The sequence below is a fragment of the Mauremys mutica genome, chromosome 23 (assembly GCF_020497125.1).
Source record: "Mauremys mutica isolate MM-2020 ecotype Southern chromosome 23, ASM2049712v1, whole genome shotgun sequence".
Taxonomy (NCBI): Eukaryota; Metazoa; Chordata; order Testudines; family Geoemydidae; genus Mauremys; species Mauremys mutica.
Window position 1 is genome coordinate 15,110,011 of NC_059094.1, and position 13,672 is coordinate 15,123,682.

General features: G+C 52.0%; 1 protein-coding gene across 3 annotated transcripts in view; it reads left to right on the plus strand.

Moving 5' to 3' along the window:
* Positions 1–13,672, plus strand: part of LCK (LCK proto-oncogene, Src family tyrosine kinase) — a 32,750-nt gene that overhangs the window by 5,850 nt on the left and 13,228 nt on the right. For 2 of the 3 annotated variants that reach the window (XM_044998076.1, XM_044998074.1), the window contains exons 2-8: positions 9,442–9,548; positions 9,942–10,023; positions 11,178–11,268; positions 11,755–11,853; positions 12,139–12,242; positions 12,929–13,078; positions 13,488–13,640. In XM_044998076.1, the coding sequence (XP_044854011.1) occupies positions 9,447–9,548; positions 9,942–10,023; positions 11,178–11,268; positions 11,755–11,853; positions 12,139–12,242; positions 12,929–13,078; positions 13,488–13,640 (781 nt within the window). In that variant the 5' untranslated portion in view covers positions 9,442–9,446. Of the gene's footprint in view, positions 1–9,411; positions 9,549–9,941; positions 10,024–11,177; positions 11,269–11,754; positions 11,854–12,138; positions 12,243–12,928; positions 13,079–13,487; positions 13,641–13,672 lie in introns of all 3 variants that reach the window. The other variant, XM_044998075.1, reaches the window with a different exon arrangement.

The window sequence follows — 13,672 nt, forward strand, 5'->3', positions numbered from 1 at the left end:
GCCGGCGGTAGGGGGTAGCAAGCAGGGCAATTGCTGGGCCCCACTCCACAGGGAACCCGTGAAGCTGCGTTGCTCGGGCTTTGGCCTCATCCCGGGGAGGAGGGGCTCGGGCCTCCGCTTTCTGCCCTGGGCCCCAGCGAATCTAACGAGGGCCCTGCTCTCTGGTTTATTTTGGGAGACCCCCTGAAACCTGCTCGCCGTCTCCCAGGGGGCCCCGGACCCCTGGCTGAGAACCACTGATCTCGAGCTCGAGACGGATTGTTCCCTCTAGCTCCCTCACCCCATCCGAACCCAGAACTCCCTCAGTCCTGTGCTGCTTGTGACACAAGTCAGGGCAGTCACCCTAGGCTGTGACCTACATCCAGCCTGGGTTGAGCGGAGCATTTGTAGTTCATTTGGGGTCATGCCAGCGGGGCAGAGCCATGATACAACGACTGATGCAAGCTAGTCCTCCGGTGCTGGCCCACAGTTACCTAGAAACGCCTCCATGGCGTTCCGTTTTCACTTCTTCGGTATTTGTGATCTCATACCGGGGAGTTCTCGCAGGGTAGACAGGACCTGGAATTCTAATATTACAGTCCCCCGAGCCAAATAAAAACTATTTGGAAGGGGAGAGTGAGGAAGCTTTCAGGCCTTTCTCTCTGAAGCAAAGAAAGGGAACAACAATCCCCAATATTTTTCCACTTTCTAGGTCTCCATTAAGAACCATCCCTTCAAAGTGCTGTTAGCATCTCTGAAACTTCCAAGCCAAGCAACAAAGGTTTTGCCAGCCCATCTTTGCTCTAACTTCTGTCCACCTCATTTGGGCAGGAGCATCCGCTTAGTTTCTGGTAACACGGGTTTCTGTTTTAACCATACCTAGTTCACGTCCAGCTCACCAGCCAACAAGATCAAATGTAACATTTAAAATCGATACAATAGGGCCCGTTGACAACACACTTCTCTTTTCATGAACAAGGGTGTGTGGGCACTTGCGTTCACATAACCTCACAAAGATCTACACGCACACACACATCCTGCCACGTGGGCGACCTCTGTGCAGCCTAAGAGCCCCTTGACTTCCGTGGGGCTCTGCACACGTACAAGGTTTCTGGTGTACGGACGCCGTTGCAGGATCAGGACCGTGGACACAATCACACACAGTCATACTTACGCACACACACACATTCAGTCACCCAGATATATAGGCCACATCCTCACAACAAAACCTACATTGCGGATGTGTTAAGGATACAACAGAAAGCAACGAACCCCTGGAAATTCACGGTTAGCTGAGCAATGCATCCTGTGCTTCCCAACACAAGGACACACATGGGGCCCGCTCCAATACCCGCGGAAGGCACTGACAACTCTCCCATTGACTCCAACACAGCAGGACCCAGCCCAGGGTGATGGTTCACAAGCCAGAATCGATAAAGTAAGAAGATGGGCTAACACAGGCCCTAGGTGTGGGCACTAAATGGACTCTGTGCTGATTCATTCTAATGCCGCACAGGGATATAGTCTAAGATGATTCAGAAGCATTTGCAGAAGTACCTATGGAGCCCTCTCTCTCATGACCATGAGAAGTGCTGGGGTGACTCAATGAGAGCCACCGTTTCACCGATGCTTCCCAGCCCTCCGATGTGTCCTTGCATTCATTGGCTACTTGCCTTTATGGGAAGAAAATCTAAGGGAAAAGGAGTTCAGGGGAGCTGGCCGGTTCTCAAGAAGACAATATGAAACACACAACTGCAAACTATCCCACTGCAAAGGAAAGAGCGGAAGAATAGTAAGAGGCCAATATGTCTCCATCGGGAGTTCTCTAATGATCTGAAAATCAAAAAGGAATCCTACAAAAATTGGAAACATGGACAAATTGCTAAGGAGTTACAAAAGAATAGCATGAACATGCAGGGACAAAATCAGAAAGGCTAAGGCACAAAACGACTTTTACCTTGCAAGGGACATAAAAGGCAATAGGAAGAGGTTTTATAAATACATTGGGAGAAAGAGAAAGATGAAGAAAAGTGTAGGTCCTCTACTTAGTGGGGAAGGAGATCTAATAACTCGGCTGAGATGTTAAATGCCTATTTTGCTTCAGTCTTCACTAAAAAGTGTAATGGTGACTCAACACAATTCATATTAATAACAAGGGGAAAGGAGCACAAGCCAAAATAGGAAACAAACATGTTAAAGAATATTTAGATAAGTTAGATGTATTCAAGTCGGCAGGGCCTGGTGAAACTCATCCTTTGGTACTTAACAAAGTAGCTGAAGCAATCTTGGAACCATTTGCCATTATCTTTGTGAACTCCTGGAGGATGGGTGAAGTCCCAGAGGACTGGAGAAGGGCAAACATAGAACCTAGCTTTTAAAAGGAGAACATAGAGGATCTGGGAATTATAGATCAGTCAGTTTAACTTTGATACTTGGAAAGGTACTGGAACAAATTATTAAAACAATCAATTCATAAGCACTCAGCCTTATAACAGAGTTATAAGAATAGCCAGCATGGATTTGTCCAGAACAAATCATGCCAAACCAGCCTAATTTCCTTCTTTGACAGGGTTACTGGCCTAGTGGATAGGGGTGGAGCAATAGACATGATCCATCTTGATTTTAGTAAGGCTTTTGACCCAGTCCCACATGACAATCTTATAAGCAAAGTAGACAAAATAAACATAAGGTGGCTGCACAACTGGTTGAAAGACCATACTCAAAGAGTAGTTATCAATGGTCCGTAGTCAAACTGGACAGACATAGAATCATAGAATCATAGAATATCAGGGTTGGAAGGGACCTCAGGAGGTCATCTAGTCCAACCTCCTGCTATCTAGTGGGGTCTCATATGGGTCAGTCCTAGGTCCAATATTAGTCAATATTTTTATTAATGATTTGGATACTGGAAATCTGCGTATGACACCAAGCTGGGAGGGGTTGCAAGCACTTTGGAGGACAGGATTAGCATTCAAAATAACCTTGACAAATTGGAGAATTGGCCTGAAATCAACAAGATTAAATTCAATAGTAACAAGTGCAAAGTACTTCACTTAGGAAGGAAAAATCAGCTACAACGTGGAGACTAACAGGCTAGGCGGTAGTACTGCTCAAAAGGATCTGGGAGTTATAGTGAATCAAAAACTATATGAATCAACAATGTGATGCAGTTGTGAAAGAGGGTAATATCATTCTGGGTGTGAATTAACGGAAGAGTTGTATGTAAGACATGGGCGGTAATTATCCCTCTCCGCTGAGCAGTGTGGAGGCCTCATCTGGAGTACTGTGTGAAATTCACAGTGCCACACCATAAGGAAGATGGGGACAAACTGGAGAGAGTCTGGAAGAGAGCAACAAAAATGACAAAAGGTTAAGACAAATCTGATAGAAGGAAATGATCAAAGGAAGGGCATGTTTAGTCTTGAGAAAAGAAGACTGAGGGGGGATCTGCTACCAGTCTTCAGATATATTTTACAAAGAGGACTGTGATCAGTTGTTTTGAAGGTAGTACAAGAAGGTAGGACAAGAAGTTATGGGCTTAATTGGCAGCAAGGGAGATTTAGGTTAGATATTAGGAAAAAACTTTCTAACTATAGGGGTAGTTGAGCTCTGGAATAGGCTTCCATGAGTGGTTGTGAAAACTCCATCATTGGAGATTTTTAAGAACAGGTTGGACAAACACCTGTCAGGGATGGTCTAGGTCAGGGATCAGCAACCTTTGGCACGCGGCCCATCAGGGAAATCCGCTGGCAGGCCGGGATGGTTTGTTTACCTGCAGTGTGCACAGGTTCGGCTGATTGCAGCTCCCACTGGCTGCGATTTGCCGTTCCAGGCCAGTGGGGGCTGCGGGAAGTGGCGGCCAGCACATCCCTCGGCCTGCGCCGCTTCCCACAGCCCCCATTGGCCTGGAACAGCGAACCACGGCCAGTGGGAGCTGCAATCGGCCGAACCTGCGGACGCTGCAGGTAAACAAACAGGCCCGGCCTGCCAGCGGATTTCCCTGACGGGCCGTGTGCCAAAGGTTGCCGATCCCTGGTCTAGGTTTACTAGGTCCTGCCTTGGCACGGGGGCTGGACTAGATGACTTCTCGTGGTCCCTTCCAACCCGACATTTCGATGATTTTGTGATTTATACAAAAACAGGCTTTGCTCGGTGGCAAGTTTGATCGTTTCTCCCCACAAAGCAAATGTGGAGAATTTAAAAATGGACAAAACCCTTTGAAAAGAACCAGAAGAGAGGAAAAGATATGAGTAATATTTATTTCTGTCTCCATTATTGATTTAGTCGAACTTAGCTGACAGCTTGGAAAATCTCCTGCTTTCCCATGGATTCAGGTGGGAGTTGAACACTCTCCATCATCAGTGGTCTTATCTCCAATGACATCAATGGAAAGACTCCAGTTAATTTCAATAGGCCTTGGATAGGGCCCCCGGCTGACAAGACAGCAGCTTCCCAGTTTTTTATTAATTATTCTTTTCCGTTCTATTTAACCCTTTATAACTTGTTACCTTTCTCTGCAGCATAATTATATTGGGGCTGTAAAACTGGAGTTTTCACAGTCACAGAGTTTCAGGCTAGGAGGCACTAGTACACTGTCTTCTCTGTATTCCTGTATATCATGGGCCTTTAAACACCAGCCAGCCACTCCGCCACCAGAATCAGACCCAAGATATTACAGCCCTCAGGAGATCAAACTGCTGGGTGCCACAGGCAGAGAACAGGAAGGACCAAGGTGAACCAGTCCCCAAGGCTTCTGCCACGGCAGGAAATTGATTAAGTGAGCTATACCCAGATAATCCTGGCAAGCGACTCGCTCCCCATGCTGTAGAGGAGGATGGAAAAACCCCAATCTGACCTAGGGGAGAATTCCTTCTTGACCTCGAATATGATGATCAATTAGGCCCTGAGCATGTGAGTAAAACCCTCCAGCTAAGCGCCCGAGAGAGAGAATTCTTAGTGCCAGTGTCCCATCTTGTTGGGGGGAGATTTTTAAGAGCACAAAAGACAAGTAGGTGTCTGGGTCCCATTGAAAGTTGCTGAGCGTTGGGTGCTTAACTGCTGATTGTGCCTTTGAAAAGCCACCTCCTTGTGCCTGCCTGCTGCCTGCTTAAGCAGACATCAGCACAGGGCTGCACCAGGGAGGGGAAAAGAACAATTACAAAGGAGCTCGGCGCACCAGCTGCACCACTTTGTTTTAGGACAGATGCACTCGCCGATAACAGATCAAGGTTAGCATTTTCAGAAGCAGCCTCTGATTGTGAGTCCCCCAGCCGGAGACACCTGGGTCCTGGGGTTGAGTACACCCAGCTCCCATTGACGTCATTCCAGTTGTGGGTGCTGAATATCTGGCCCCAGGTGTCTCCGATTGGGTTCCCAAGAAAGGAAGCTTCCAACGTAAGTGGCCACTTTTGACAAATTGATCCAAACACACAGGGACCCAGAGCATAGCCTGGGAAAAACCAGTTCACAGGCCAGAGCCTCAGCTGGCGTCCATTGCAATGTGGCCAACTCTCACAGTTTTATCTCCACTCGCGTGATATTTAGTGTTCTTAAAGTCCCAGGTTGGGAAATCCTGATACGGCATGAGGATCTCGGGTTTCATTAAAAACAAACAAACAAAAATGATAAGTTTCTAGTTCTCATGGTTGCAGGAAAAAGTCCCTAAAGGCTCAGAAACCCAAAAGGCAAAGAGAAAAACCTCATGATTTTAAGCCCATCTCATGCTGTTTAGTGGCCCGATTCATGATTTTGGAATGCTCATGGTTGACGATATTGAAATTGGCTGTCAGTGGCGCTACTCCGGCTGAGGCGCCCGCCCATCTGCTCCAGCCCGAAATACTTTGTCAACTTAAATAATGCCAAAGTGAAGTTAAAGGGAAACTCTCAATGGCAAAAGCCACATTTCAGTCTAAATGCCCGCCCCCCAGCCCCCGCTATTACAAGTGAAGTCTAAGATTAGCACAGATGAAATATGCTAGAAAGAAAATAATTCTTTGGGCCTGATTTTTCATCCCAGTTGATGCAAATAGAAGGAACTATGCTGGTGTGAAGCCAGTTTGACTGAGTGGAGAATCAAGCTTCTCAGCTTGTTCCCTTTGTGTGTTTCAGGCCATACCAAAGGGCAGGGGGACTCAGGGGCTGGTGTATTGCCTGCGACTGCTGTGAACTCATTCTTACACAGTAGGGCTGTGTCTCCACTGCCACTTTCAGCGCTAAAACTTTTGTCGTTCAGGGGGTGTGAAAAAACACTCCCCTGAGCGACAAAAGTTTTCCGGCACGTCTTCACTGGCAACATTAAAGTGCTGCCGCAGCACCAGCTATTCCAGGAGGGGAATAGCTACCAGCGCTGGGAGGAAATCAAGGACCCGGAGCCAGGGCTAACCGATAGGTGCTCAGAGGAGGAATGGAAAACAAATGGTGAGTTGATGAGACAGTGAGATACAGGCAGGCTGTTCCAGGGGGCAGGAGGAGAGGCTCTCGTATTGCTAGAGACAAGGTTATATGCCAGGTGCAGATGGTCACGCAAGGTGCAAGCACTGAGAGACAAAGGCTGCTCTCGTGGTTAGGGCACTAACCTAGGACTAGAGAAACACAGATTTGATTTCCTGCTCTGCCACAGAAGCCCCGTGTGACCTCTGGCAAGTCACTTAGTCTCTCTGGGCCATAGATCCCTAACCCCAGAGAACGTTTCCGGGCCATTGCCGACATGGGATTGGTGTGTGCCACTGGGCTCTCCCCTCGCAGCACCCATTCCATGCCCACCTGAAATGAACGAAGCTGACAGTCTCTATTAAAGGAGCCATCTCTCATCTTAGCTTCCGCGGTTGTCCGGCACCTATAAATTTGAAGCCTCAGCGACAGGCAAGGCCCCTCAGCACAAATTCCAAACCACTAGGGCCCAGCGCCTGTGAGTTCTGAGCTCTCTCACCCTTCGCAGATTTCAAAGGGAGCCGGGGTGCTCGGCACCGTGCGGGGCAGACCGATGGCGAGGGAGGCAGAGGAGGGAGATGCCCTTAGCCAGGCTTTTCCGTGGCTGTGGGCTGACCTTTCCAGACTGACTCACTGGGCGGCGTTCCCCGCCCCCCCCCCGATTTATGCTGTGATCAGCGTTTGTGGGAGGGCCAGGCTTTCCAGGTGGCTTGTGCGGCTAACGTGAAAAGGGCGCTTTCCGCTGGCAAGCCCCACGTTTGCCAGCCCGTCCCTGAAACCCCCGCCTGCTGTTTTGCACATACCACATGTTTGTATGTATGTGCCACCCACACTCCTGGGTGTGCCGTTACAGGAGCACGTCAGCGTTCGTGGTCTCAAACGCCGGGCCCGGGTCCGTCTGTTTGCTGGGGCGATTCTGCCCGTTCGGCTGATTCTTTATGACGAGGAACCGGTCGTGCGTGTTGAAACCATTGAGAACGGTGGGTGCTCTGCACCTCTGAAAATCACGCCTCCGGGGTCTCAAGTTGCACTCCTGAAAACAGGAGCCATCCAAAAATTGTGGCCCTGGCTGGAAGCTTGTCCCAAAGGGCAGAAGGACTTGGAGTACATCTTGGGAACAAACAGTGCCCCCGCCAGTGCTTCAGCTAGTAACTCTCGTCCGTCCTCAGCGGATGGAGAAGCTGGAAATGGGAGCGAATGAAGTAGTGGGGTCGCCCCAGCAGAGAGACTGTGAAGCACACGCCGGGCCTGTGTGTCGTCCATCCTCTGCATGGATGCGGATGAGAGCAGCATGCAAAGATCAGGCCCCTGAGATGAGAGAGGGGATGAAGATGCAAATTCCCACGGTTGGGCACTCTAGCAGGTTCTGCTGGCTGGGGCAGCTTGTCTTGTTCTGTCTTCCCACCTAGGGTGTCCAGATGTCCCGATTTTATAGGGACAGTCCCGATTTTTGGGTCTTTTTCTTATATACGCTCCTGTTACCCCCCACCTCCTGATTTTTCACATTTGCTGTCTGGTCACCCTATTCCCAGGTCTTGTTCCTGGCGTCAGGGACCTCTCTGGGGAATGGGCTTTTCAAGGGCTGAATGGCTGGAGTTCCTAAACTGCTCTCTGCATCGGCGTTGCTCCTTTGAACGGCAGACAGTTACCTGGGGCTAATCTGCAGCTGTGCCACTTGGGGCTGTGATTTCTGTGCGATCTCCGGGGCTATGCAGGGTTAAACTAGGTCAGTGCTGGAGGGGGACAAAAGATGACCCTGGTGCTTTAGGTGACGGACTCTGTTCACCTTTGAGCCAATGTCTGCGTGGCGTTAAGGGCCCTGTCGTGCTGTATTTAGGCATAACACCAAGGACCTGCTTGCTTATGGTCATTAACGAGTCAGTCGTGTTATTTGCATGATCAGGGGTGTTTCTTCCAATGTCCTGGCCAGATTCCAACGTGGATAATTACGTTCGGCCTCCCTCAATTCCCCTCACAGTCCCAGCTCCATCACTTCCTGTCCTAAACTCTTGTGCAAACGTTGCTGTGGTCTGATAAATGGCGGCTGCGTTCCACCCCAGAGATGGCTGCGTTTCTGCGGTGGCAGGCGAAGCAGTGAATACGCAGTTAATATCTCAAGCTGTGAAGTCTGTAAAGCACTTTGCCTGGCTTGGGATGGGAGGTGCAGTTGAAGTGTAAGAGGATATTACCACTGATTAACTCCACTCCACTCCTCAGATAGATCGAGCTAATTACTGTGAGTGTGAGAGTCTGGGGCACGCATGCAACCCACCTGTCAGTGCTGTCCCTCTCTTTGCTCGATGCACAGAGGCTGAGAGTCTGTGCGGCCACCTGCCATAGAGGTTGTCTCTTTAGCTCAAGCTGTAAAGACTCACGCTTTTAGCTTTGGATATCCTGGGTTTAATTCCCCAACCATGATGGCAGCTGTCACTCGTGTACAGACTCTCCCAGCCCTTTGCACATCCTGCAGGAGGGCTGGTCACAGTCATGCTCTGGAGAGCTTGAGAGACTGCTCCTCCGGAGGACATATATTGTGGCGTCAAAGGGGCCTGCACCTTTAAGGGCTGAACTTCCCAGAAAGAGAGGCTGGGTGGGGCACTGGGAAGCTCTTGGTATGCATAGGAGAGCTCTTGCAAGTACCTTAAGCACTGAGTGACAACTGAAGGCCACACATCAACCTAGAAAGGGAGGGGAGGCCCAGAGGCATAATTTGCTCCTTAAATTCCCCCTGGGTGGGGATGGCCCCATGCTATGCCTCAGCCCCACAACTGAGCCCAGTGCCTATGGAGGAGCCAACACCTAGTTCTTCCCTGCCCTCTGGGGTCTGATGCCATTGAGGCCTCGTTTAGAACTAGGGAGGAGACTGGATTCCAACCGGACTTGTTGCTTGTGGAGAGACTGTCGCCTGCATTCCAGGGACGTGCCCGTTTGCATTTGGTTTGTGCTGGGATCTTCAGGTCCCTCTGGGTGAGGAATGAAAACCCGGATTCTCCCTTTTCACAGCCTCTGGCTCTCGTCCCCCTCTTCCTGCAGGGACCATGGGCTGTTGCTGCAGTTCTGACTATGACGAAGATTGGATCGAGAACATTGACATCTGTGAGCGCTGCAATTACCCCATAGACCCGGCTAGTAAACCCCAGGTGAGGAGGATGGGGGAGAGCTCTCCTCTCATCACAGCATCGCGGTGGGGGCTTTTCATAGGGATCGTGCCCTTTTGGACTGGCATGGGTGGAGGAAATGGCCATACTTGAGGCTAAGACTTGCAGAAGCTCCACAGTGCCGAGTGTTTGGGATCCAGTATGCAAGGGTCTCGTATAGCTAAGGAGGAAGCTGTGAACTCAAAGCACAGAGAAACTCCTCACTCAGGCAGATGGAAGGGGAAGCCCTTGGTTACGCCCTGCTGGGGAGGAAGTGAAGCTGAGAGGACGGTGTGAGGGGGAGACTTGAAGAAACTGGGTGCGGGGGTGGGAGTTCCTTCTAGAAGAGAAAATTAGAGAAATCCCCTTCACTCTGGTCTCTTTTCTTCCCTCCAGAGGCTGATACACAATGGCTCCGAGGTGCGTGATCCTTTGGTGTCCTATGAAATTCCTTCTCCGCCCTGTTCTCCTATGCAAGGTTGGTACCCGCAGACCAGAACGCTACGGGAAGAGGGGTCTCCGGTGCTGGGGAAGCAGCCCGGACTCTGAGCCACCAGCGGGTTCTGTGCAAATGAGTCAGTCCCAGCTAGTGGAACGATAGCACATCGGTGGGAAAGGAAAAGTGCATGTTAGCGACGTGACTCCCAAAGGTGAAGTCTTTCCAATAACTCACCTCTTGCTGTTCATAGAGACACCTCGGGCCGGACCCTCTCTCACCCTGCACCTTGTGCCATCGCTCACCTCCGTGCAAAAGGAGGGTAGAATTTTTACTCCCACTTTGCACGGGTGTAACAGACAATGCAAGGCGCAGAGCAGGGGAGAGTCAAGCCCGTCATCTTCCTCATTCTCTTTGCTTTTCTTCCCCTCTCAATCCTCCCTCTAGCTTGTGTGGATCTAAACTGAGTGCTCCTGGACGGTACCTGAGCAACGGCCCCTGGGGCACAGAGGCCTCTTTTGTGCACACAGCCCCAGTGCAAGTTTCACCCCCTCCTCGAGCAGGTTGAAAATGTTCCAGCGGAAGCGTCCGCCCTCGGCAAACGCTGATTAGTACAAAATCAAACCCTTTCGCGGGAACGGGTCCATTTCATCTACCTTTTTTTGTGGGAAATGATCACATTCATAATAGAATAGAACATAACTGTGAAAAGGATCGATGCCGAAATGGAACACTCCCCTAAGGCTGAAATGGAAGATTTGTGGAATATTTTGTTTCACGGAAAATGCTGGGCTTTTCAACTTTTCCTCCTGAGTCAGGGCAGAACCCGATTTCGAATTCTCAGTATTTCCCATAGGACAGAAATTCTGAATTCCCCCCAGTTCTGCCCCCATCCACGGGCTTCTTCCACTCTGACCCAGAGGGGCCACCACTCGGGCTCTAGCCTTTACAACCATTCCACTTTCAGCTCTCTGCGGAGACTTCCAATTAGCGCTCATTGGACGCTGGGTTGAGCCCTGTCGAACTCATCTCATGTAAGCCACCAAACAGCCATCCGGTGGCAATAGCTCATTGACAGGAGCTGGGGCCAAACTAGCACCCTGGAGGTGAAAGGCTCCACGGGCCACTGTCAGGCCCCTGATGCACCTCGCCTCTGTCCAGCCACCTCTAAAGAGAGCTCTTGCTTTTCTTTCCAGATAAACTAGTGGTCGCTTTGTATGACTATGAACCAACTCACGATGGTGACCTGGGGCTCCAGAAGGGGGAGACGCTCCGACTTCTGGAGGAGTAAGTCTGTTGCCTTTTCCCCACTCACACTGAGCCACTTAGAGCATGTTCTCTCCAGCCAGCCTTGCGGGCTCATGGGCCGGTCCGTGCTGCCGGACAAGCACCTGCCAGGGAGGGGTCCTGCTGCCAGCCCATTGCCTGCAGTTTCCTGGTGGGACCCCAGAACTGGAGGCAGGCAGGGCCCTCGGTGCCCTGCACTCCTGCCTCGGGGAGGGAGAGGGGGATGTGGCTGCATCTAGCAATAAGCTACAAGTGAGAGAGAAGCGCCCATTGGGCACGAAGGTAAGAAGTGGCGGGAGGGACGACCCTCAAATGAGCCAGCATCACCAGGCAGTCTGCCACCTTCCCAGCCAGCTGGGAGCATCTTCCCCCTGCAGTCTGAGGCCCCACTGGCCTCTTTCCACCCAGACCTCTGTGTCCGCGGAACCGCCCCTCCCCAGCAGGACTGGGGGGCTGATGTTGGCCTTTCTTCTGGTCTCGTTTCAGGAGCGGGGAGTGGTGGAAGGCCCAGTCGCTCACCACCGGCCAGGAAGGGTACATTCCCTATAACTTCGTCGCCAGGGTGAACAGCCTGGAGCCAGAACCGTGAGTGGATGTGTCGTCTGGGTTCAGTATTCTGCCCCCAGCCCGTGCCCCCCCCCCGAGGGAAATCTCAGCCCTGGCCATATTTGCCCTGAGCCTGGCTGCAGGGCTAGGAAACATGCCCCCGGTCCTAGGGGGGAGGGGACTGGGCTATGTGAGCCCCAATGGATCTCTGATTCCTGTCCTCCGCGGGAGCACAACGAGGCATCTCTGGTTGGGTCTTTGCTGGCAGAGGGGTGGGCAGCGGGGTAGCACTGTGTGGCACTAATTCTGTCTTGGTCCATGCAGCTGGTTCTTCAAAAACCTCAGCCGGAAGGACGCTGAGCGACAGCTCCTGGCCTCCGGGAACACGCATGGCTCCTTCCTGATCCGGGAGAGCGAATCCACCAAAGGTAACTTGCAGCCAGTGAGTGGAGGGCCAGGGCGGATGCCCATGTCTGGCACCTCTGAGCCTGCCTCCTGCCTGGTGCTCTGAATGCACCGTGTTAACGCCGTCTGCTACTCTACGGGCAATCCAATTCTTTAGTACCACTAGGGCCACCGTCAGCGTGAGCTTCCCCATAGCAGTGCCCTGACAGTGCCAGCTGGGCGTCTGGCAGTGGGTTTCCTCCCAGCAAACCAGGAACTGTACCACACTTCTTCCTATAGGGGTGTGTGTGGGGATGCTCCCCTCCTCCTGGCATTCAGCTGCTCAGGTTATAAAGCAGAGGGGCAGATACTTGCCATTCTGCACTGTCTTACCCTGGCTATAGGGATGGTGCAAACAGCCCAGAGCACAAGACTGTCTTGTGCCAGGTGTGGTGCTGTGGTGACGGCCGTGGGAGCAGGATTTGGCCTTCTATTGGCCAGCATTCCCCGGCATCTCTCCAATGGACTCAGCATTGGCCTGAAGAGAAGCCACCTCTTATGGCATGTTGGCGCACCTCTTCCGGTGCCTGGCACGGTCCAGCTTTCCTCCGGGAGTCCCCTGGGGGAGGGTGGGCTGGGAGCAGGAACTGTGGGGCAGGAGTCTTCAAGGTGAGAAAAGGAGACCAAGCCTGCAGTGGCCTCATTCCTTGTTTCATGTTGGCCTCGCTAGGTTCCTTCTCCCTGTCAGTGAGGGACTTCGACCAAAACCAAGGCGAGATGGTGAAGCACTACAAGATCCGGAACATGGACAATGGGGGGTATTACATCTCCCCTCGCATCACCTTCAGCAGCCTGCATGACCTGGTGGAGCATTACACACGTAAGCCCCGGGCGCTGCCAGGAGAGGGCACCGCAACCCAAGGGAGGGCGGGCACTGAAACTTCCACTTATCACCGCGGGAACCACTGCGGTTCCACCTCCCATGGACACGTACAACAGCTCTCGGACCCTGTGCCCCACAGCGCCTCCTGCAGGGAGAAGCTGGCACGGGGGGAACTGTGCAGTCTGTCTCTGAGGCTGAGTTGTGTTTCGTCTCCTCTCGTGAAGGCGAATGAGCTTTCGCTCTGGACAAATGGATCTGCAAAAGCTGGTCACGAGTCGCTGACAGCACAAGCCGCACTTGTAGTGCCTGGCCATGGCTGTACTCCCTCCCCCCGTCCTGCGTGCGCCCCCTTTGCTCTTCCATGCAGCCTCATGTTTACCCCTTGATTTGCCTCCCCGCCCTGCAGGCAATATAGATGGGTTATGCACCCGCCTGGGCAAGCCCTGCCAGAACCAGAAGCCGCAGAAGCCCTGGTGGCAGGACGAATGGGAGGTGCCTCGGGAGACGCTCAAGCTGGTGGAAAAGCTGGGAGCAGGGCAGTTTGGAGAGGTCTGGATGGGTGAGTAAAGCAGCAGCCATGACACCGGCCAA